We start from the raw sequence: 25,300 nt of genomic DNA, 5'->3' as shown, positions 1-25,300 counted from the left end.
AGATCAGATGTATAAAATGCTCAGCACGGCAGCTGGTATAATGGAAAGTGCTTCACAGGTCCTAGCTGATTGGTATTCTATACCCAGTGCTGGTATTCTATACCCAGTGCTGAGTTTATGCCCCCTGGTTCACTGAGGTTCCTACTCATTCATTTGTCAATATTCTGAGCACCCAGTAGCTGCCAGGCATTGTGGTAGGGGATAGAAATGCAGAAATGAAAAGGGTAGATCCCTGCCTTCCAGGAGCTCAAAGAATAACAGGGGAGGGATTATATAAACCCAGCATGGGACAGGGGCGGGTGGGGTCTGAAAATTTTTCTTCAAGGTTCAGTTTGAGAAGTGTCTAGAAGGAAAAGTGCTTGTTTTCTGTGTGGATGCACAGGAGAAGGGCCTTCCTAGCCAGAAAGAAGCATGTGCGTAGGGGAGAGGAAGTGAAAGAGCTCGCTCTGAGCCCCGGGACACGTGGCCCAGTGGCGCTTATGGTTTCCTGATGAACCGGGCAACAGGAGACTGCAGGGGCTGGGAGAGCCCCTCACAGAGAGCCTCCAACGCCATTCCAAGGAGTCTGGACTTGATGGCGGGGGCAACATGGAGGCTGCACCTGGGGCTGGGTTAGGGGGCTCAGAGGTGATGAGGGTAGTTCCCTGACTAAGAGTGGCTGTGGACTGGGTTGGGGGGATGGGGAAAGGGGACCATTCCTCCTGGTTTCTCTGTCCTCTTTCCCTGGCTGCCCTTTGGTGTTTGGTCTAGAATGAAAAGGACACTCAGGGCCCCGTCTTACACCAAAATGCTAAGTGGCTGTGAAAGCCTTCCTCCTCACCCCTCACATCAGCCCCCTGAGTATCGGTGGGCTCTGTCTACTCAGAAAATATAAAGGAAGGGCTTCCTTCATTCATGGAGAGGAAATGCCCCAGGTTTGTGCAGAGGATTCTGGGAACAATTCCTGGGGAAGTGGGGGGAGGCGGTGGCTGGGTCAGTGGCCCCAAGTGTGTCCCCTGTCTCTCCTTGTTCCTGTGGGTTACAGCTTCAGGCTATCCTGTCCCCACCACGCTGCCCTTGTGACTGGTCCTTGAGCAAAAACCTTCTACTTGGTTTCTCTAACCCAGATGAGATGGGCTGATTCTGGAAGGACTCACCTGGGTCTTAAAGGAGGGGAATTAGGCTGGAATCTGAAAACACCCACCAGTCAGGTTTCCAGCTCCTGCTGTCACTTCCATCCCTAACAGCTCGGCTCACTTCCGGTAGGATGGATCTGTGGTTCTTTCCCTGGCCTCCACCTCCTTCTCCCTCCCCCAAGCTTCTGGCCCACAGCTGCACAAGGGCCACAGGCTTTTTTCTTTAAATGCAGGAACTGTCCACTGTCTGTCCAGCTCCCAAACACAGAGCAGCTGTCTGTGCTCCACTCTGCCATGAGCCCATTCGCTCTGTCCTCGTCCACCCCAGGCAGACCCGGGGTTACCAAACCCTCCAGGAAAAATGTTCCTTAGCTATACCATCACCACAGCCAGGCAACACGACTCATTGCTACCCCAGAGGGTCTTTCTCTCCCACAAGGTTTTGGTGCTACTGGGTGGCTGAGGGTCAGGAGCCGGGGTACATTGTTGGCAGTGAATTACCAAGATTCAACAACGGCTTTACAGCGAGGAGGACTTGTTTCGGTCGCACGCAGCCTCCTAGAAATCGCTCTCTATATCTCCCTTCTCCCGAGCAGAGATAAAGAGAGCAGCTGCAGTAGAGACATTTATGAGAGGTCACGTTGGAGGCTCGTGACACCTTTCATGTTCCCAAAGTGCAGGGATGTGGGCACGGCTAACATTGGGAAATGCTGGAGCGACAGAAATGCAGTTGGAGAGGACTGCCACTTAATGTCCGGGGAGTTGGCTCATTTCCCTGAGCAAGTCTAGCAGGGATTAGCAAGGCACACCAGACAGACTTGGGATGCGGTGGGGGTGGGCAGTGGGGGGGTAGGGGTGTCGACGGATGATGCCGAAGCAGAACAACTAAAGAAGACCCTGGCAGGCCCCATGCTGAGGCATCTTGCCAGTGCCCCAGTGAGAGGTGTTTGTTAGTAAACACCAGAACAGCACTCCTGTGATCGTCAAATTTTATTTTTTGGCTCTACGTAGATTGGTGCTTAGAGGTAAGTATTATCAACCCTTCAATCCACAGTGTGGGCTTAGGTCCAACTGTTCCTTTTGCTGTCTCTCTAAATAACCCTTTTGGGCGGCACTGAGAAACCCCTGAACCAGGGGAACTCCAAATAAAAATTGCATTCAAGTGTCTGATTCCCAGGAGTTCCCAGGTGAGCGACTTCAGGGAGTGGGTCTGATTTTCAGGTAGATGGCTGTTCCTGCAGGGCGGGGGTGGGGCTTGGGGCCGGAGGGCAGGAGGTATGCTGTGTGATCATGTGTACATGTTGCCCTTTCCCTCCTTTCTGCATGGCTGGTCATCCTGTTGTCCCTCAAATAGATCTGACACAGGCTGGTTGCTAGTGTGAGGGCATGGTGGGTGTGTGGGCTGAGAAGGGAAGATGAGAGTCAGCAGATGTGATGCTTACGGGAGGTGCTGAAGTTTTGCTCTTCTGAACAGGGAATCTTAGTTTGTCTCTTTGGCAAAAGATCTTTGATACAAAGGCTGTGTTCCAGCTATGCCCCAGCAGAGTCAACTCATGTGGCTGAATTCTCAGTCCTTACTGTTATGCGCTATCTTAGTACCTTTGGGCTGATATAACTGAATACCAAAGACTAAATGACTTAGAAACAAGAGAGATTTATTTCCCACATTTCTGGAGGCTGGGAAGTCCAAGATCAAGGCATCAGTAGAACCTGTGTCTGGTGAGAGCCAACTTCCTGGTACATAGATGGTGGAAGGGGCAAGGGAGCTCTGTGGGGTCCCTCTTATAAGGACACTAATCCCATTCATGAGGGCTCCACCCTCATGACCTAATAACCTCCCAAAGCCACCACCTCCAACTACTTTGACTTGAGGGTCAGAATTCAACCTATGAGTTTTAGGGGGACACAGTCAGTCTATGGAGTGTACTCTTTAGAAAGAGTACATTCTGGCTAAGTTTAGGAGCCTGCCACCAAAGGCTATTTCTTTCTCTTCTGTGGGTTCTGCTTGCCTCCTTACTGTGCGATCTTTCTGATAAGCTATCAGAAAGCCAGAATGTCACTAGTCAGTGCTCCCAGCTCCTCTCCCACCCAGAGTGACATTCTTATCTAGTCCTTGAGTAAATGAATGCTGAGTCTTCTCCATGCTACCAACACGCCCCCACCCAGCTCTCATTCTTTCCATCTTCTTGCTGAGTGTTCCTGGCTCTGTGCTTCCTCTTGGCCCATCTCACTTCCTGAAACACCACTGAAGAGCATTGCTTGTCTTGATGGGGCTTAAGTAGCCCTCCAGGGGCAGGGGAACTAACAGAAGCAGCATTTTCACTTTCAGCCCACATAGAACTGTCCTCCAGGCTTCTGGGAGCCCAGGGGCGTACGGCCTGCATTGGGGCTGAAAGTGATGGCCCTGTGATGGACTGTCTCTAAGGAGAGGGGGAGAGGGGTTTCCAACAGAGAAGAGAAGGAATGGGCGTGTTGTGAGCTCTGGACTGTGGCTGCTGCACCTGGACCTCTGGTGAGATGCCTGGCAAGAGCTAGGCTGACTGGTCCACACGGATCTTGTTGGCACAAATGTCACCTGGGAGGCTCCACCTGGAAAGCGAGATGCCTGTCAACAGCACTGCCGTGTCCTTGGCCAACGCTACCTACATCACTGTGGAGATTCTCATTGGGCTCTGTGCCATAGTGGGCAATGTGCTGGTCATCTGGGTGGTCAAACTGAACCCCAGCCTGCAGAACACCACCTCCTATTTCATTGTCTCCCTAGCCCTGGCTGACATTGCTGTCGGGGTGCTGGTCATGCCTTTGGCCATTGTCATCAGCCTGGGTGTCACAATCCACTTTCATAGCTGCCTTCTCATGACCTGCCTGCTGCTGATCTTCACCCACGCCTCCATCATGTCCTTGCTAGCCATTGCCGTGGACCGATACCTGCGGGTCAAGCTCACGGTCAGGTAACTTGCTTGGAGAGGGGTGGTGTGGGGCAGTGATAGAGGTGCCTGGGAAATGGGGCTACAACCTCCAGATCTCAGACTTTTTGAGTGGAAACAAATCCAAATTGGCCTCTGAGCTTGAAAGAGGTTCTTTTCACCACTTGGTGTGTGAAGGGTTTAACAACGATGAGTAGAGACTTGGGAACTAGAAACAGAGGAACCCTCTAATCCCTCCCCACTGACTACAGGAGTATATGCTCAATACCCTGGGGGGCTAAAGATGATAAAAACTCGATGCATCTTTAATTAGTGAAAAATGCTCTTGACTTTTAGAAATGATAGAAACATACTAGATGATAAGATAAGCAGAGAGAAAAGAAGGAGATAAACTGATGTTTCTCTTCTTTGCAAATGTAGGCTATTTTAAAGTTATTTTAATTTTGTTTCTTCTTCCATGTTGAGAAGGGGACCACAAAAGTTCTCCATTACAGAAAGTAGTAACAACTTTTCAGGTGACCATGTGAACAGAACAGATTGCCAAATGAAGAAATCGAATTCCCCAGGTGTCCTGAATTACATTGGTATCTTGTTGCTCCTCTCTTCTCTTGGGGAAAGAGCATGGTGAGGGAGCTACAGACAACTTTTGATACAAACGAGCCTGGGTTCAAATCCCAGATCTTGAGGCCTGATCTTGGGCAAGTTATTTAGCTTCCTGTGTCTCAGTTCCTCGTCATAGTGTTAAGATGCTCTGAACTCAGATTCACCTCCATTCCATTTTAGCTCCAACACTTTTGGCTTCTACAAGTTGCTTAACTTGTCTGTTTCATTTTTTTCATCTATAAAATGGGGATGATAATTGTACTTTTCCCATAAGATCAAATGAGTTAATACACGTAAAGCTCTTAGAAAAATGCCCAACACACAGTCTGTGCTCAGTAAATGGTAGCTGTAACTACTATGATTTTCACCATTACCATCAATGAAATGGAGTTTGTCATAAAAATATCTCCAGTTTATCATGAGATTTTATTGAGAGAAAGTCTACTGAGTACATAGCCAGTACTTAAAATCTGCTTCCTTCTTATAGCCTATGTAGAATGTTGTCAGGAAGAATGGTTTAAGGAGAAATGGTGACTTTTGATTGGATGAGTCTTTTAAGGTCCTGGAAGCACCTCAACATGATGTTTGCAACTCCATGAGAGTGGAGTCTAACTCAAACCCCAAGTGTAGTGCAAATAGAGAAACAGGGGCAGACACAGGTAGGGAGTAAGTGTGGGACAGGCAGAGTCTAATTTATGGACAGCAGCACAACAGCCAAAAAACAAAACAAACAAACAAAAAACCAGTGCAGAGCACAGCAGGCAAACATGCTTTGAGCAGATTATTTCTCCCCAGGTAAGGCGATCTCAGGAGACTTTGATCGATAACTCTTACCTCCCAGGGACTGAAGAATTCTTGGGCTGGAAATGGAACTGTGAATGGGGTACGCAAGCCCCTGACTCTAGGCAACGTACTCCTGTTGCTTTGGAGGTTGTACTTCTTTAGAAAAGTGCCCAGAGAACTTTGCTGTATTTTTCTCTAATCATTGTCTGCTCATCTTGTCTTCATATCCAGTAGAGTTTAGCTGAAATCACCATAGAATACCAACACCCTCCAGCTCCATCTCCCCCCACTCATTAGCAATTCCTCTGTGAACTCACTGACTCTCTTCCATTCCAACAGATACAAGAGGTTAACCACTCAAAGACGAATATGGTTGGCTCTGGGCCTTTGCTGGCTGGTGTCATTCCTGGTGGGATTGACTCCCATGTTTGGCTGGAACATGAAACTGAACTCAGAGTACCACAAAAATCTCACCTTCCTTTCCTGCCAATTCCGTTCCGTGATGAGGATGGACTACATGGTCTACTTCAGCTTCTTCACTTGGATTTTCATTCCCCTAGTTGTCATGTGTGCCATCTACCTTGACATCTTCTATGTCATCCGGAACAAACTCAATCAGAACTTTTCTAACTCCAAAGAGACAGGTGCATTTTATGGACGGGAGTTCAAGACAGCCAAGTCTCTGTTTCTGGTTCTTTTCTTGTTTGCTTTGTCCTGGCTGCCTTTATCCATCATCAATTGTATCATCTACTTTAATGGTGAAGTACCACAAGTTGTGCTCTACTTGGGCATCCTGCTGTCCCATGCTAACTCCATGATGAACCCTATCGTCTATGCTTATAAAATAAAGAAGTTCAAGGAAACTTATCTCTTGATCCTCAAATCCTGTGTGATCTGCCAGCCCTCTAATTGCTTGGACTCAAGCACTGAGCAGACTTCTGAGTAGCTATCCATGAAAGATGACTCTCCATTCCATTACCCTTCAGATTCAGCATGGACAAACACTTGAGGGCCTACCCACCCGGGCCATGGGCTCTCACGTGTTTGATTCCTTCCAGTGATGTGGGATGCATTTGGCTGGCTGTCTCCAATTTTATCTTCCCTACTACCCTCTTTCTCTAATTCAATTTTTTTCTTGTCCTTCTTTTCTAATTCAATTTTCTGGGTGTCTGACTTGAGGACAATAGTCTATTGTTACTACTGCCTGTGTTCCTCTTTCCCAAACAGAAGTCATGGAATCTGAAGGATGCCTCATTGACTTACTGACAAAAGGGTCCCAACTGGGCTGGACATGGACGTAATGGTGACTCAGTTCTACTCCATTATGGAACTAAGCAGAGAACCCTGCTCTCAGCAGATACCTGGAGGATGGATGGAATGCAAGGAGTGAACTGAGTTTAAGAGGGACTTAACTTGCTGGATTCACCTGTAAATGTATTTGAGTAAATAAAAGATGATAACTAATTGCTGTGTAGCTCTTTGCTGAGGGTCAGGGTCACTTGGGTCTTGAAGACCCAGCTGGCTCCTCCTGGCACTCAGCCTGCTTCTACCTGATGCCATGTGGCATGTTCGTCTGTGTAAATTCTAGGACCCTCACCCCTGGCCCCAGAACACCCTGCTCCTTTTTCCAGGGCTGATCAGAACATTTGTCAACTTTATGAACCATTCATCGAGTGTTAGAGAAGAAATGATTCTTAGAGCTGAGTCTTAATCATCTCCTCTGGTATTTTATAATTTAATAGGAATAGCGGGAGTGGGGCAAAAAGAGACACCAGACAGCTATTATATGTTGAGCACTTTCTATGTACTATTTTGCACGCGTTCTCTCTTTTGGTCCTGACAGTCTTTTAGGTACCACCGTTATTACCATCTCTATTTTGCAGAAGAGAAAACTGAGGCACAGAGGTGTTAAGTAACTTGTCCACGATCACACAGTTAACGAGTATGAGAGCCAGGATTTCAAGGCAGTCCTGCCTTATGGGAGAACCCAAGATTCTTGCTAACTATCCCTAGACATGCAGAGTGACTTGGCATTTCTACAAATTCCAAACTCTTAAGTCCACCTTATGTACAATTAACAGAATCATGGGTACAAACTATGATTTGTATACTCAAGGACTGCTGGGGGCTTCCCTGGTGGCGCAGTGGTTGAGAGTCCGCCTGCCGATGCAGGGGACACGGGTTCGTGGCCCGGTCTGGGAAGATTCCACATGCCGTGGAGCGGCTGGGCCCGTGAGCCATGGCCGCTGAGCCTGCGCATCCGGAGCCTGTGCTCCGCAACGGGAGAGGCCACAACAGAGAGAGGCCCGCGTACCGCCAAAAAAAAAAAAAAAAAAAAAAAAAGACTGCTGGGTTTTTTGCATTAACTGCTGTTGCCAATTGGGACACCAGACAGGGATGGCGTTCTAGTCAAGTCATTCGGGCTTTAAGTGTGGCTCTGGAAGTTTGGGGTGGCATCTCTGATTGGGCTATCCAAACTTGCAGCTGTGGACTCTCACTCCCAAGACAATAAATATATTAACTTGATGAGAGCAGCAAGATGGGGATTTCAGTTAAACCACATCAAAGAAGATAACTGTACTGAAACGTTTTTCTAATTAATTCTTAGCCAATCTTGAAAGGTTATCCTGATCCTAATCTTAGGCCAGAGCCCGATAAGCCTATTTATCTTGTTAACATTGCACTTCAGGGAAATGTCCTCGTGTCTTCTCTTGTCAGCCCAGGAGTAATCAACACTATGTGCGATGTTGCAAAGCTCGCACGCACGTAGCATTTTCTACCGATGCCAAACCCGTTGGTCACCCCGCCCACCCACTTCCTGGTGCCATTCACAATCTTATGTTAGAGGCAGAGGACTGCAACGCACCCCCGCCCTCCATTCCTGGGGGTCCCTGGACGTGGGAGGGGACTTTTGTCCTGACAAATTCCCCATCAACGTTTTGGGGGATCTTTTTTCTTTCAAAAGACAAGCCTCCCCCACCTCTAATTTTTTCTTAATGGTATCCCCTCTTTTGATTTCAGCATTTTCCCCCAAATTAATTTTTGTGTTTAGTTAAAATGCCCCTCCAGGACGAGGCCCTGGGTCTACTCTGGGGCATTGGGTGCTCCTGGCACACTGTTCTGCCCACGACTCACCTTTGCCCAGTTGGAGACTTGAGGGAAGTGCTGGTTGGTTCTTGGCCTCTAACCCAGTTGCTATAGCAACATTGGGCATGTGCCCTTTTAGGAAACTTGATTTAAAGGGACCGCTTGCCTCACAAGAAAACAGCAGTCTGTCCTGAGTCATTTGGTGTCATCAGACAAGCTGTAGCTCCAGAGTTTCAGAAAAACTTTTTTTTTTCTCCCTTTCTCCTCCTCCCCTCCTTCTCTCTCTTTTCCTTTCTGACAGTCACGGCTTAGCAAACCCACTGAAGGCTTGTAGGAAGTTGTATTTGGGGGGCTTGAGAGTCAATGAGAATCTCTTGAGCTAGGGGACTCCACCAGCCCAGAAGAGGCCCTTACAGTGAAACATCTTTTGGCGTGAACTCAAAAAAGATGAACCAAGACTCACTGGTGAGGAGTTGGGCTGGAAGCGGCGAGATCTACCCTGGTTTCATGTTTAGAGATTAATGTCACTGGAGTTTCCCTGAGTCTGTCTCCTGGCTAGCTCCCTTCAGCTAAACATTGTCAAAGGTGGCTGTTGGGCTTTCATTTTAAAGGAATAAGACAAAAAAGACCACCGAGACAAAACTGAGGTTTGCTTGCTCCTTCCTCCTCCAGACAGATTCACTGGAACAAAGGTAGATGCTGAGTAGCTGGGCTTATTTACTCAATTTTTAAAATCAAATCAACAGTAGAAATAAGTGAAGACCAACCAAATGAGAACAAACAAACCCTGTTTATTCTGAGCTTTCTATAGCAAAGGAGTCAGTCACTGCCCTTTGCTTTTTGGCAGAGACTTAAAGGCAGGCAGAAGAGTGGGACACTTTTATAGTAGAAAAAAGAAGGCTTCAGGTACACCCCGACTGGAGACTGTTGGCCTGGGGAGGCTGTAGGCAGGCCGACTAGAAGTGGGGCGTCCTGTGTGATGGGTTAGGGGGCATACTTGACTTTCTCTGGTTGGTTCGTAGATGGAAGCAGGACAAAAATTAGGGAAGCTGTCAGTTATTCATCAGATCCTGGCCATTCAGGGCCAATTGTTACAGGGATTATTGTTTGGCTTTCTGAATTGTTACTAGGAATAATGGCCTGAGTTCCTATAAGTCTGGTTTACATCAGGCTGGCTTCCTGGGCCAGTTACTATAGATAAGGGGCTGGTTTCCTGGGCTGGTAGTGGGCCAGAGTTCTATTTTTATATATGGTCTGGCCATGGTCCGTTTGTATCTTCAGTTTCTTACAATTAAATTCACATTTTCTAGAGAAACTCTGCCCTTAGATACTATACTGGGTACAATGGGAATGAGAAAAATGAGGCTGCATCTTGCCCCAACCACTCGGATGACTGGCATAATGTAAAATCTCAACTCTAAAGTGCTCTACAGTGTTGCGATATTGTTACTACTGGGGAAGCAGAATTGAGCGATGGAAAGAACAATTTTTTCTTTCAGATTTAGCATCAGCTCATGGCGGCTGTACTAGCTGTGTGAACTTAAATTTAGCAGTTACTTTAACTGAGCCTCAATTTTTCTCATCTGTAAAATGGGAGACTAGTAATACCTGTGTCAACGTTTTGTTTTTTACTTTTTGTTATGAAAAATTTCAAACACACAAAAGTGGAGAGATTAGAATAACGAAGGCTCATATACCTATTGTCCTGCTTTAATAATGATCAACTTACAGCCAGCCTTGTTTCATTAATGACCCCACCAACTTGCCTTACCCTGATTATCTTGAAATTTTGCACATCAAATTATTTCATCTGTAAACATTGCGGTTTGTATTTCTAAAAGATATTTTAAAAATTTGGTTTATCCTTATGACCCATTTACCTTTTTATTTACACATCAAATAGAGTGAAAATTAATTCTACCCTTAGAGGGAGCAACAGAACTAATAACACCAGATAATACTCAGAACGCTAATAGACACACCTGTTTATTCTCTGTAACTCTGAGCCTGTCATTTGCTTTAGAATGTTACTTTTTCCTGTCTTGGGCATTTTCCTGATATCTGTGCATAATCTCCTTCTGTTGGTACTTTCTTCGGTTTCACGGTGTGCCACCTCTGAGCAATACTGAGTGTTTGTTTTACATGCAGCTTTCTCAGCAATAGGGACTACTTAAAAAAATATAACCACAATGTCAGTATTAATTCTTGATTGCTATGTAATGAACTATTCCCAAACTTAGAGGCTTAACATGATAATTATTATCTCTTGTACTTTCCGTGGGTCAGGAATTCAGGAGCATCTTGGTTGGGTGGGTCATGCTTGACGTCTCTCACGAGGTTGCTGGGTCTGTAGTCATCTGGAGGTTTGATGGAGCTGGAGGATTTACTCCCAAGGTGGGTTGTACATTTACTCCCAAGGTGGGTCGCAAGTTGGTTCCTTTCCACATGGGCCTTTGCACATGTCTGCTTGAGAGTCCTCACAACATGGCATCTGACTTCCGCAAGAAAGAAAGAGCAGTGTGACTTCTGAGGTGGAAGTTGCACACCTTTTATGACCTAGCCTTGGAAGTCATATGCCATCCCTTCTACCATATTTTACTGATCACATGGGCTAGCCCTGATTCAGATTAGGAGGGGATTACACAATGGCATGAATGTCAGGAGCCATCTTAGAGGCTGGCTATGACAATATCATTATCACATCTGAAAAAAAATGTAACAATAATTTCTTTAAAAAAATTTTTTTGATAGATCTTTATTGGAGTATAATTGCTTCACAATACTGTGTTAGTTTCTGTTGTACAACAAAGTGAATCAGCTATATGCATACACATGTCCCCACATCCCCACGTTCTTGAGCCTCTCTCCCATCCTCCCTACCCCACCTCTCTAGGTGGTCACAAAGCACTGAGCTGATCTCCCTGTGCTATGCTGCTGCTTCCCACCAGCTAACTATTTTACATTCGGTAGTGTATATATGTCGATGCTACTCTCACTTCGCCCCATCTTCCCCCTCCCACCCCGTGTCCTCAAGTCCATTCTCTATGTCTACATCTTTATTCCTGCCCTGCAACTAGGTTCATCGGTACCATTTTTTTTTTTTTTTAGATTCAATATATATGCGTTAGCATACCGTATTTGTTTTTCTTTCTGACTTAATTCACTCTGTATGACAGATTCTAGGTCCATCCACCTCACTACAAATAACTCAATTTCATATCTTTTTATCGCTGAGTAATATTCCATTGTATATATGCGCCACATCTTCTTTCATTCATCTGTCGATGGACATTTAGTTTGGTTCCATGTCCTGGCTATTGTAAATAGTGCTGCAATGAACATTGTGGTACATGTCTCTTTTTGAATTATGGTTTTCTTGGGGTATATGCCCAGTAGTGGGATTGCTGGGTCATATGGTAGTTCTATTTTTAGTTTTTTAAGGAAACTCCATACTGTTTTCCGTAGTGGTTGTATCAATTTACATGCCCACCAGCAGTGCATGAGGGTTCCCTTTTCACCACACCCTTTCCAGCACTTATTGTTTCCAGATTTTTTCATAATGGCCATTCTGGCCTGTGTGAGGTGATACCTCATTGTAGTTTTGATTTGCATTTCTCTAATAATTAGCGATGTTGAGCATCTTTTCATGTGCCTCTTGGCCAACTGTATGTCTTCCTTGGTAAAATGTCTATTTAGGTCTTCCTTCCGCCCATTTTTTAATTGGATTGTTTGTTTTTTTGATATTGAGCTCTATGAGCTGTTTGTATATTTCAGAGATTGATCCTTTGTCCGTGGTTTCATTTGTAAATATTTTCTCCCATTCTGAGGGTTGTCTTTTCGTCTTGCTTATGGTTTTCTTTGCTGTGTAAAAGTTTTTAATTTTAATTAAGTCCCATTTTTTAATTTTTGTTTTTATTTCTGTTACTCTAGGAGGTGGGTCAAAAAAGATCTTGCTATGGTTTATGTCAAAGAGTGTTTTTCCTATGTTTTCCTCTAAGAGTTTTATAGTGTCTGGTCTTACATTTAGATCTTTAATCCATTTGGAGTTTATTTTTGTGTATGGTGTTAGGTAGTGTTCTAATTTCATTCTTTTACATGTACTGTCCAGTTTTCCCAGCACCACTTATCGAAGAGGCGCTCTTTTCTCCGTTGTATGTTCTTGCCTCTTTGTTGTAAATTAGGTGCCCATATGTGCATGGGCTTATCTCTGGGCATTCTAACCTATTCTATTGATCTATATTTCTGTTTTTGTGCCAGTACCATGCTGTCTTGATTACTCTAGCTTTGTGCTATAGTTTGAAGCCAGGGAACCTTATTCCTCCAGCTCCGTTTTTCTTTCTCAAGATTGCTTTGGCTATTCAGAGTCTTTTGTGTTTCCACACAAATTGTAAAATTTTCTGTTCTAATTCTGTGAAGAATGCCATTGGTAGTTTGATAGGGATTGCGTTGAATCTGTAGATTGCTTTGGGTAGTATAGTCATTTTCACAATATTGATTCTTCCAATCCAAGGACATGGTATATTTCTCCATCTGTTTTGAGAAGAATGGGTGTTAGCTCTTCTCTAAATGTTTGATAGAATTCACCTGGTCCAGTCATCTGGTCCTGGACTTTTGTTTGTTGGAAGATTTTTAATTATGGTTTTAATTTCATTACTTGTGATAGGTCTGTTTATGTTTTCTAATTTTTCCTGGTTCAGTCTCGGAAAATTGTATCTTTCCAACAATTTGTCCATTTTTTCGTGGCTGTCCATTTTATTGGCATACAGTTGTTTGTAGTAGTCTCTTATAATCCTTTGTATTTCTGCAGTGTCAGTTGTGATTCCTCCTTTTTCATTTCTAATTTTTTTTTTTTTTTTTTTGCGGTACACAGGCCTCTCACTGTTGTGGCCTCTCCCATTGCGGAGCACAGGCTTTGGATGCGCAGCCTCAGCGCCCATGGCTCACAGGCCCAGCCGCTCTGCGGCATGTGGGATCTTCCTGGACTCTCAACCACTGCGCCACCAGGGAAGCCCCTCTAATTTTATTGATTTACTTCTCTCTTTTTTTCTTGATGAGTCTGGCTAATGGTTTATTAATTTTGTTTATCTTCTCAAAGAAGCAGCTTTTAGTTTTATTGATCTTTGCTATTATTTTCTCTGTTTCTATTTATTTCTGCTCTGATCTTTATGATTTATTTCCTTCTACTGACTTTGGGTTTTCTTTGTTCTTCTTCCTCTACTTGTTTTAAGTGTAGGGTTAGATAGTTTACTTGAGATTTTTCTTGTTTCTTGAGGTGAGATTGAATTGCTATAAACTTCCCTCTTAGAACTGCTTTTGCTGCATCCCATATGTTTTGGGTCATTGTGTTCTCACTGTCATTTGTTTCTATGTGTTTTTTAATTTCTGTTTCGATTTGTTCAGTGATCTCTTGGTTATTTAGTAGCACACTGTTTAGCCTCCATGTATTTCGGTTTTTTACAGTTCTTTTCCTGTAATTGATTTCCAATTTCATAGTGTTGTGGTCAGAAAAGATGCTTGATACGATTTCAATTTTCTTAAATTTTCTGAGGCTTGATTTGTGTTGCAAGATGTGGTCTATCCTGGAGAATGTTCCATGTGCACTTGAGAAGAATGTGTATTCTGCCGATTTTGAGTGGAATATTGTATAAATATCAATTAAATATATCTGGTCTATTGTGTCATTTTAAGCTTGTATTTCCTTACTTAGTTTCTGATTGGATGATCTGTCCATTGGTGTAAGTGGGGTGTTAAAGTCCCCTACTCTATTATTGTGTTACTGTCAATTTCTCCTTTCATGGTTGTTAGCATTTGCCTTATGTATTGAGGTGCTCCTATGTTGGGTGCATAGACATTTATAATTGTTATATCTTCTTTTGGATTGATCCTTTGATCCTTATGTAGTGTCCCTCCTATCTCTTGTAACAGTCTTTATTTTAAATTCTATTTTATCTGATACAGGTATTGCTACTTCAGCTTTCTTTTGATTTCCATTTCCATGGAATATCTTTTTCCATCCCCTCACTTTTGGTCTGTATGTGTCCCTAGGTCTGAAGTGGGTCTCTTGTAGACAGCCTATATATTGGTCTTTTTATTGTATCCATTCAGCCAGTCTGTGTGTTTTGGTTGGGGCATTTAATCCATTTACATTCAAGGTTATTATCAATATGTATGTTCCTATTACCATTTTCTTAATTGCTTTGGAGTTGTTTTGTGGGTCTTTTTCTTCTCTTGTGTTTCCCGCTTAGAGAAGTTTCTTTAGCATTTGTTGTAAAGCTGGTTTGGTGGTGCTGAATTCTCTTAGCTTTTGCTTGTCTGAAAAGCTTTTGACTTCTCCATCAAATCTGAATGAGATCCTTGCTGGGTAGAGTAATCTTGGTTGGAGGTTCTTCTCTTTCATCACTTTAAGTATATCTTGCCACTCCCTTCTGGCCTGCAGAGTGTCTGCTGAAAAAGCAGCTGATAATCTTATAAGGATTCCTTTGTATGTTATTTTTTTGTTTTTCCCTTGCTGTTTTTAATATTTTTTCTTTGAATTTAATTTTTGTTAGTTTGATTAATATGTGTCTTGGTGTGTTTTTCCTAGGATTTATCCTGTATGGGACTGTCTGTGCTTCCTGGACTTGGGTGACTATTTCCTTTCCCATGTCAAGGAAGAGATTATAGAGTTTTCTATAATCCCTTCAAATATTTTCTCAGACACTTTCTTCTTCTCTTCTTTTTCTGGGACCCCTATAATTAGAATGTTGGTGTGTTTAGTGTTGTCCCAGAGGTCTCTGAGATTGTCCTCAATTCTTTTCATTCTTTTTTCTTTATTCTGCTCCTCAGCAGTTATTTCTACCATTTTGTCTTCCAGCTCACTCGTTCGTTCTTCTGCCTCAGTTATTCTGTTATTGATTCCTTCTTGTGTATTTTTCATTTCAGTTATTGTGTTGTTCATCTCTGTTTTTTTGTTCTTTAGTTCTTCTAGATCTTCGTTAAACATTTCTTGTATTTTCTGAATCCATGCCTCCATTCTATTTCTGAGATTCTGGGTCATCTTGTCTCTCATTACTCTGAATTATTTTTCAGGTAGATTGCCTATTTCCTATTCATTTATTTGGTCTTGTAGATTTTTACCTTACTCCTTCATCTGTGAAATTTTTTTTTTTTTTTTTTTAGTGACTGGGATTGTGTTCCTGTTTTACTTGTTGTTTGGCCTGAGGCTTCCAACAGTGGAATTTGAGGCTACTGGGTAGAGCTTGGGTCTTGGTGCTGAGATGAAGAACTCTGTGAGACCTCACTCACTCCAATGAATATTCCCTGGGGTCTGAGGTTCTCTGTTAGTCCAGTGCTTTGGACTCAGAGCTCCCACCACAGGAGATTCAGCCTGACCCCTGGCTCATGAACCAAGATCCCATAAGCTGCATGGGGTGCCAAAAATCAAAAAAGAGAACAATAACAAAGTAAAAAATAAAATTAGACTAGGAAACTAACAGATATGTTAGAAAGAATATAAAAATATAGATGAATCAACAACTAGAAGGTACGTCAGTATCACAATAGTAAAGAAGAGGAGGAGAGAAAAGAAAAAAAAAAGGGGAGGGGAAGGCCTTGGCTGTGGAGGGCGGGGCCTAAGCAAGGGAGAGGTTTGGGTGCTGGGCGGGGCCTATGCTCAGGACCCATAGGGCTGGAAAAGGCCCTGGGGGCTGTGGCTTAGGCTCAAGGAACAGAAGGGGTCCAGGCGTGTCCCCCACCCCTGGTCTCAGAGGGCAGGGGACCTCACCTGGGAGCCCAGCAAGCTTCCTGGACTTGAGTGGGTGGGGCAAATGCCTTCCTCCCCTCTCCTGCTCCCCTGGTCCCGGAGGCCCCCTCCTGCCTGCCTCTCCTATTCTCCCCTTGGGCTCCTTCCTATGCCCCCAGGACCAATGCGGCCGGGGTGGGGTGGGGGGGCCTTGGAGGACAGAGGACTGGCCTGGGAGCTCAGCAGCCTCCCTAGGCCTGAGTGGGCCAGGCGATCGCCCTCTGCTCCTTTCCTGCTCCTCCCGGAGAGTCCCTCCTGCCTGCCTGTCCTGATCTCCCCAGCCTCAGGGGCACCAATCTTGTCTGGCTTCCAATTCTTCCCCCTCAGTGCCCCCGTGTCCTACTGGTTCACTTGGGGGTTCCTCCTGTCTACTTGGGCATCAGGGTCCCCCACCAGTGACCGGCAGGTGCCCTAGTTGTGGGGAGAGCCTAACTCAGCGTCTTCCCACACTGCCATCTTGACTCTGTCCCCCAACAATAATCTCTGAATATCATCAACTATCTAGTCACTGTCCAAATTTTCTCAATTGTTTCCTTCAGTCAGAATCCAAATAAATTCCATATATTGCAATTTTATCAATATGTCTCTTAAGCCCCTTTTAATCTATAGATTCCTGCTTCATTTTTTCCCTGTGCAGTTTAATTGTTGAACTCATAAATGTTTCGTAAGGAATAAATGAGGCAATATAAGCAAAACACCTACCATGATGCAGGTAAAACACGTACCATGATGCAGGCCTGCTGCTGGCCCATATACTGACTTGGTGTGAATTAGAGAAAGGCTCTCCTTCCTCAAGAGAGGACATTATTGAAAACCTGGACAATCACCCACGTCCAGCCCTTGATGAGAAGTGCTAGCTTGGGGATGTGATAAGTAAGCATTCAGCTTAAATTCAACTGAGGGTGGTTCCATAATTCAAACTTTAAAAATCAGTGGCCAGGCCATATGAGTCCCATTAGGAATAAGGGGAAGCTTCTGCTGCATGGACAGATAGCCTTGCTTTGTCCCAAGAAAGCTTTCAAGATGTCTTTAGGCTGCAGCCTCTCTACTGATGCACAAAAACCCTCACTTTCACCTGCTCACATGCTCCGGATGCCAGGCTCCACCTGCTTCAGGCTCCACCCTCTATCCACTCAGAAGGCAGGATAGTTATGAATCTCATTACTAGTCTTCCTCTCAGCTAAATAGGAATTGGACTTCCAAGAGTGGTGAACAGACAAGAGGCCTGGCCTCGTATGATACCTGGACCATTGGCAGAACAGGGCACTGTCGCACAGACGAATGTGTGCCAGTGATGGTGTGTGCACATGTGCCCTTCTGAGTGTGCCTCGTGTGCCAGAGTGGATTTACCCAGGAGGGGGATCTTCACTGCTGTTCTGGGCTCTACCAGGAAGCCCAGAATTTTCTCATATTACTATATAAGTAAGTTGATGTCCACAAATGGCATCCCTCTGATGAGGTACCCTTGTGCAGTGCACGACCTGGGGACCTATACATAGTAGCACTTCTTGGGTTAACTGGTTGGTCCTTCTTTTCCCTGGTCACTCCAAACAGGATAAAACCATCTTAAACTCAAAGATTCCTATTTCCTGAAAACAGATCTAGGATTCCTAAGACCACTGGGTCCATCTGGTCATCCCAGTTGAAGGTTCACTTCCTTCCAGTCATGAGGCTCTTCATTCTGCTCTCCTTGACTGTCTTTTCAGGTAAGAGATAGGGAAGGAACATCTCCAGCCCTCCAAGCTTCCCAGAGACTGTGCATTTTCTTTTCCTTTCCTACCTGGAGTTCTTGCTTATTAGCTCAAACCACCTAAGGAGTGGGATGGGAAAATAAAAGGAGGTGGAAATAGATCTTGTCTAAATTAGTCCTTGTTCTTTGATCTGATGAAGGGGTTGTGGGGGAATTTGAAGCCCTCAGCTAAAATGAGGGGTCTGGATCCTCTCTCTCAGTTTAAGTTTCCCCTTCCTTTCCCCTTTCTCCCCTTAAAAACATTTGTGCTAATATATGAGGACTGGACTTCCCACTTTCTGCCCATGCCTGACCCCAAAGATGAGACTCAGAGGACCAGGCTGGCCCCAGCTCTGCCACTGTCCAGGCTTGTGACCTTTGAAAGTCACTGCACCTCTCTGAGTCAGTGTTCAGGCCAGTAAACTGAGTATCACACAATCTTTCTTATGGGGTCCATCTGAGAACAAAATATCATACCATGTCAAATGATATCAAGGATGTGAGCCTGCTTTGTAGGCTGGTCACACCCACTGTGAGCTACACTTGAGGCAGCATTTGAGGAGGCCCCAGTGCACATCTGGAAGGCTGAGGGGTGGTCTCTGTTGCCCATCTCGTCTCCTTGGTCAGACACTTCCCCAGCCACTATCATGCTGGATGTGAAGTACATGACTTCCTTATTATGCAACATCCTGAGATGACAGATGTGCCCACACTGGTCTGGTATGGAGGAAACATGAAGTTCTTAGCCCCTGAGGACAGATAGAACCAGACATCTCTGTTTTCAGCCCTATACATCTATCAGAAACCTCTAAACCACCTTACTTTCTTTTTCTATAATTATTTTCTTTTTTTGCGGTACGCGGGCCTCTCACTGTTGTGGCCTCTCCCGTTGCAGAGCACAGGCTCCAGACGCGCAGGCTCAGCGGCCATGACTCAAGGGCCCAGCCGCTCCGTGGCATGTGGGATCTTCCCGGACCGGGGCACGAACCCGTGTCCCCTGCATCGGCAGGCGGACTCTCAACCACTGCGCCACCAGGGAAGCCCTATTTTCTATTTTTTAAAATTTTATTGAAGTATATTTGATTTACAACGTTGTGTAGTTTCAGGTGTACAGCAAAGTGATTCAGTTATACATATATATATTTTTTCAGATTTTTTTCCATTATAGATTATTACAAGATACTGAATATAGTTCCCTGTGCTATACAGTAGGTCTTTGTTGTTTAGCTATTTTACATATAGTAGTGTGTACCTGTTAACCCCAAACTCCTAATTTATTCCTCCCCCTGCCCTTTCCCCTTTGGTAGCCATAAATTTGCTTTCTATGTCTGTGAGTTTGTTTCTGTTTCAAACCTCCTTACTTTCTTCTCGAGGATACCAAGGTGGAGTGGGGGGCTAGGGTCAGAGGATATACTAACAGGAAGCCTCAGGCTCTTCTACCCTCCCCTGCAAGCAACATGAGAAGCCGCCTAAATTCGTGCAGAGGGGGAGATGTATTTTACCCGGTCTTAGGCCAGGGAAGAAGTCTTCTCCAGGGTTGCTGTATTAGTCTGCTAGGCCTCCTGTAACAACCACAGACTGTGTGGCTTATACAACAGAAATTTGTTTCCTTACAGTGATGGAGGCCAGAAGTCCAAGATCAAGGTGTTGGCAGGTTTGCTTTCTCCTGAGGTCTCTCTCCTTGGCTTGCAGAGGGCCGCCTTCTCACTGTGTCCTCACATGGTCATCACTCTGTTGTCTGTGTCCTAATCTTTTTTATTAGGGCACCGGTCAGATTGGATTAGGGCACATTCTAACGACCCCATTTTAACTTAATTACCTCTTTAAAGGTTCTAAATCCAAAGGTAGTCACATTCTATAGTACTGGGTAGTTAACACTTCAACGTATAAATTTTAGGGGGACACTATTCAGCCCATAACAGTTGCCAACCCTAAAGCAGGCAAAAATCGGCCTCCAATGCTTTAATTAATTTTCCTCCAGGGTGCAGGAACTACAATGTGTTTAAAAGAACAATAGTGTTTGTCTATATGTGTTTTCACAGATGCTATGGTCATGGACGAAAAGGTCAAGGAAAGTTTTGTGCTGGACACAGCTTCTGCCATCTGCAACTACGATGCCCACTAAAAGGACCACCCCAAATACCGGTGCCGAGGCTATTTCCGGGACTATTGCAACATCATCGCCTTCACCCCCAACAGCACTGACCGTGTGGCCCTGAGGGACACAGGAAACCAGCTTATTGTCACTGTGTCCTGCCTGACCAAGGAGGATACGGGCTGGCACTGGTGCAGCATCCAGTGGGACTTTGCCAGGGATGACATGGATTTTACAGAGCTGGTTGTCACTGACAACAGAAGAGCCCTGGCCAACAATTTTTGGTCTGGGAGAGGTAAGAGCCTGTTGGGGGTCCAGCTGCAGGTAACCCACAGCAGTGCATGTTAGCTGGTGTGGTAAATACTTAGAGAGCAACAACTCGGGCTCCCCCTAGGTTCTCTGGGGTAACCTGGCCTCTCCTTCCCTCCATAGTAGGATAGCTGCTGCTGCTGCTGACAACTGACTTGGAATTTGGGGACGAGGAGGGTCCATTGCCCTGGGGTGCTCTTGGCACCTCTCTCCCCTCACAGCCATCTGACAGATGGAACTTGGGAGGCTGACAGGTGCGAGAGCATTGCCTTGCACGTCTAGAATCTTGAAGGTTCACTTCTTGAGGCGTGACTGAGGCTGTAAAAAGTGGTCTAAGGGCTCCCCTGGTGGCGCAGTGGTTGAGAGTACACCTGCCGATGCAGGTGACGCGGGTTCGTGCCCTGGTCCAGGAAGATTCCACATACCGCAGAGCAGCTGGGCCCGTGAGCCATGGCCGCTAAGCCTGCGCGTCTGGAGCCTGTGCTCCGCAATGGGAGAGGCCACAGCAGTGAGAGGCCCGCATACCGCAAAAAAAAGAAAAAAAGAAAAAAAAAAAAGTGGTCTAAGCACCCAGACAAGCACCCTCAAAAACTGTCCACTTAAATAATTTCATAATTTACAGGGATAAATATGGTCCAAGAGGTCAGTGCTTTCTTTTAAGGAGTACAGTTTGCACCAGGAGGCTGCCGGAAGGGTGTGGGTGGAGCAGCCTGGAGGGGTAAGTCTGTATAAGCCAGTGTGTTGCTCCTTTGGGCCCGGGCGAAGGCATAGAGTCTCCAGATGCTCCCCCAAATCCTTCTGTCCAATGCTGAAAACCTGTCTCAGGCACACTGCTTATGGAAAGTACTATCTTTCTTTTCTTCTTCTTTTCCTCCAGTGACTTCTCATTATTTCCATTTCTAGAAGGGATGCCTTTTTCTAGTGCAATCTAGAGCACAGTGTCAGTAGGAAAACAGAGGACTTAAGGGAAGCTCCGGGAAGCCTCCTCCTGGTGCTAGAGGGCCTTGCTCACACTTGACCAACTGGTTATTTGTTCAGCAAGCCTCTTACTGAATGTGTGATACCCTTCACGCCTGCAGCGTTTCTACTTTGTGTGGTTCTGCTTTTACTTAACTGTGTAGTCTGTCCTGAGTTTTAGGCTCAGGATGAGAGAAGTCCCACCTAAGTGTGCTCCTTAGTTTAAATGAAACACAGACACACACCCCACACCCCAGTCTTATCACAGGTGGCAATGTGGGTGACCATAGTGGCCCTTCTCCCGTTGGGTTTTGGTGGCTGTCAGAAGCACGATGTGGCAATTATGTTACCTACTGATCAGTTCCTTAAGGATAGGACTGGCACTCAGCCTGGCACTCTCTAACCACAGGCCATATCTAGTCAACACAGCGCCTTTGTGCAAATCTGGAAAAGATGCCCCTTCCTCCAGGTGCATGGAGCCCAGTGGCAAGGTGCATGGCTTGGCAAACGAGTATATGGGCTGGATTACAGCCCTGCTTGTTCCCTCCACCTCTGCCCTGTGCAGGGCACCCATAAACAGCTGGACTTGACCCAGCAGTCACCCAGGGCACTAATTCTCTGGAGACTGAGGGAATGACAGGCAGAGGTGCAGAGATGCAGAAGGCAAAGGAAGGGCCTGGGGATGGGCCTTATTTGACTCTCAACAAATCCTTTCTGACACAGACCTATCAGGCAACAAGAATAGAAGCTGCGGTTCTTCCAAAGTTGTCCACAAGGCAGATCACTCCAGGTGAGTCATGACTTTAGGAGACAAGCAGACTTTGGGTGGGCAGTAACAACACAGCATGACGGTGGGTTTGCACCTGCTCCTTTTCAGCAGTGTATTGTTTCTCTTCCTGAACTGTCTTCAGTGTGACTATTTGCTTCCTTTCAAAAGAATATAGTTTAGGACTCTTGATCACAAGCAGCAAGAATGCTCTCTGGCTATTTTAGCTAAAGGGGGAAATTCTTCATAAGGAGAGAGCAATGACTGATGAAATGAGAGGGCAGGGATGTGATAGCCCTGAGAAAGGGTCTGAATGTCATCAGGATTTATCTCCATCTCTAATCTGCTCCGCTTATGTGTGTTTGTTTCCTCTCTCTCTCCCCACTACCCTTTTATATTTCATCTTTGCCGTAGGAGAAGATAATCCATTGCTAGCTGCCGAGTTTATTCTTCCCCTGTTCAAGAGACTCGCCAGCCTGAGACTGCATCCTCCCACTTCCAGTCCCATGTTAGTTCCCGAGGAGGGGGCTGGGCCCAGCTTGGTCAGACACCCACCCCAGGTCCAATCAAGTGTGGTCTGGAGGAGACGGGTGCTCTGAAGGAATCCAGGTTGCCAGGCATTGCTGGAACTGGGCAAGAGCAGGGGCAGGGAGAGGGGACGGGTCCCAGAAAAGGGGATCCTGAGCAGAGAACCAAAAGATGGTGTCTTCCAAGGGACACGGATTGTGTCTGATTCCTTCCAGGATGACCATTCCCATCATCTGCATGCTGAGCACGGGCTTGGGGACCATCTCTATCATCAGTCATTTGTCCAGAAGAAGGAGAGGCCAAATGAGTAGAAGGGGTAGGTAGCAGTTGGGGTGGTGTGGGTGGGAATTGGGGAAAATGAAAGGGGTCAAGGAACAGCTTTCAAATGGGTGAATGTGACCCTCTTCTTTTTGCCTGGACCCCTGGAATCCCGTGCCGCCTGCCCATGGGCTAGGGGCAATTCTGTTTCACGGTGACAAATGCTCTCTGAGAGGTGGCAGAGAGAGCACTGTAACCCTCATAAGTGGAGATGTGTGTAGACCAGCGAGGAGGGAGGCTGAGACGTCAGAGGAGCTTCTGGGGCCCCTGGGTAAGCAGGCATAGAAAGGTCTCCTTGAGAAGAAGGGTCAGGATCGGAAGAGGACAGGCCCAAGGGCCTCAGGCCCAGCCTTGAGCCGTGGGAGGAGAGGCCTTTCAGCTTTGTGCCTCCTTCTGCCCTTGGGCGATTGCAGGTAAAGGCCTAGCCAGAAGCCAGAAAAGCAGCCAAGCTTCCTCTGTGGTCCCCACACTTCCGGTAAGTTCCCTCCTTGACCCTTCTATCCTGGGCCCTGTGCCCACCACTCCCTGATCTGTAGGGCGCCCTATTCCTAAATAGAAGAAGGCCACCATGTGGTGAATTGGCTAACCTCTCAAGTGGACACAGGGTAGAGAGAGCATCACAGACAAGTGCCACTGTTTGTCTAATAGGTTTTTTATTGTTTTCTTTTTATGCTCAGAAGCCACAGAAATACCTTGGGCAATGGAGAGACTGTAGGCATAATTACAAAACAGACTCCAACCTCCTCTGGGTATGGAAGTGTAGGAAACAACATTTTAGAGAATGAGAGAACACAAACCAGAAACACCTGTTAACGAAACACAGGGTCTACAGCCAGACAAACCTGAAATCCAAAGCTAAGGCTGTGAGGCCTCATTCTCTGTCTGTGATAATTTGGCCCCGGGGGCAGAGCAGGAGTCCTAAGAAATCAAAGCAGTGGCTCCCATGGCATTTCTGGCCTTTTGCCGTTTAAGAGCTGTGGGAACTGTGGAGGTGGGGGATGCAGACAAGGCAACATCTCGCTTGGTTTTACCCAAGACCTCTCCCTTTGGGACACAATTTGAGTCTAGGTTTTTGCAAAACCCATTGTCACTTCCTTAAGGCATGACCTTGGGAAACTTGTTACTTCTCTGGGCCTGTTTTCTTCTCTATCAATTGAGGACCCCATACTCCCCAGGATTTTTTACTAATTCACTCATTCATTCATTCATTCAATAAACAAGGACCACGCCAGATTCTGGGATACACAGCTGAGCCAAAGAAATAGCATCTGTCTTCATGGAGCGTATAATGTAGAGTGGGAAGTAGGCAAGCCATCTCAGACACACACACACACACACACACACACACACACACACACACACACACGTGAGATCATCAACTAGAGTAAGTACTCTGAAGGAGAGATGCGTGGTGCTACGCAAGTTGAAGCAATGGCACCCAACCCTGTTCTTTTTTAGCAAGGAGTTGTACAACTTGGTTTAGCCACGGCCTGCTTCCTCACACTCAGGCCATGGGAACGTGACAGCCGCAATCAGGGTCCTTTATGGGCTCTGAAGGAGTCCAGCTGCATTCACGTCACCAGAGCCTGGTGAGAGGTGAACACAGGCCCCATGCACCAAGCTTTCCTGCTGACTGAGGGATGACCTTTAAAGGCATGACATCTGATTTCCACCCTGAAAACAAACTTCGGTGTTTGGTCTCCATGGAGCACCCATGACAGAGTTTGCCACTTTTGCTGCAGAAACGCCCAGCAGAAGTAGGCAACAAATCTCAACTCAATTTTCCTTTTCTGTTTCCAACAAAGTAGACGACTCTTTGAAGCCCCTCTCTCATGTCCTGACTCCAAAGGCAATGGCTCATACTGAACAGATGGATCTGAAGATTTCTTTTATTTAGTTGAAAAATAAAATGATGCTACAATAGAGTCACCATGACAACTGGCCCACATCTTGGGGACTGATTCTGATCTCAGGCATTCGAAGGCCCCTCTAACCTTGCCAGCTATCATTTGCAGTTACGTAAGAACGGTGGCAGCCAGAGGGGCTGTGCTAGGCCACGCCTAAGCAAGGCCACGGTCGGATAACATCTCAAGATCTTAGTTCTCACGCACTCGGCTTGTCAGAGGTGAAGAAAAGGGCCAGATCTTGGTCAGAGGGCCAGGAGATCACTTGTGTTGTATTACTTAGCCAATAAATTTCTGACCCAGTGTTGAATGAACTCCAAGGTATGACTAACTTCTCTCAGGATATCACTGGGAGAGTATTTCTGGAAAAGTTTCTTTTAAAGTATAGTATTCCAATTT

The 25,300-nt window shown here is 45.8% G+C and overlaps 2 protein-coding genes across 3 annotated transcripts; both read left to right on the top strand.

The window, feature by feature from the left end:
* The first annotated feature begins 2,121 nt into the window (after positions 1-2,121).
* Positions 2,122-6,389, top strand: ADORA3 (adenosine A3 receptor). 2 transcript variants are annotated; one of them, XM_060006825.1, is made up of 3 exons: positions 2,122-2,140; positions 3,962-4,066; positions 5,768-6,389. In XM_060006825.1, the coding sequence occupies exons 2-3, from the start codon at positions 3,972-3,974 to the stop codon at positions 6,372-6,374; spliced, it is 702 nt and encodes a 233-aa protein (XP_059862808.1). In that variant the 5' UTR covers positions 2,122-2,140; positions 3,962-3,971; the 3' UTR covers positions 6,375-6,389. The 2 variants fall into 2 exon arrangements, with proteins under 2 accessions (XP_059862808.1, XP_059862802.1); XM_060006819.1 differs by lacking the exon at positions 2,122-2,140 and having other exon boundaries at positions 3,684-4,066.
* An 11,500-nt stretch (positions 6,390-17,889) lies between these two features.
* On the top strand, positions 17,890-24,894 carry TMIGD3 (transmembrane and immunoglobulin domain containing 3). Its single transcript, XM_060008801.1, is given in 5 exon segments — positions 17,890-18,001; positions 20,067-20,414; positions 22,109-22,175; positions 22,895-22,995; positions 24,803-24,894. Coding segments are annotated over 5 exon segments (648 nt in total). The 5' UTR covers positions 17,890-17,961.
* Positions 24,895-25,300: the final 406 nt, after the last annotated feature.

Source organism: Delphinus delphis, chromosome 1 (genome assembly GCF_949987515.2).
Source record: "Delphinus delphis chromosome 1, mDelDel1.2, whole genome shotgun sequence".
Taxonomy (NCBI): Eukaryota; Metazoa; Chordata; class Mammalia; order Artiodactyla; family Delphinidae; genus Delphinus; species Delphinus delphis.
The sequence above is the reverse complement of the archived record's forward strand: the minus strand, read 5'-3'. Positions and strand labels throughout refer to the sequence as shown.

What these genes read in the sequence shown, in the direction of transcription:
- ADORA3 (XM_060006819.1), top strand. Translation starts at nt 3,684, where the DNA reads ATGTCACCTGGGAGGCTCCACCTGGAAAGCGAGATGCCTGTCAACAGC. An exon ending in CGGGTCAAGCTCACGGTCAG is followed by an intron (nt 4,067 to 5,767) that starts GTAACTTGCTTG and finishes CCATTCCAACAG; the next exon opens with ATACAAGAGGTTAACCACTC.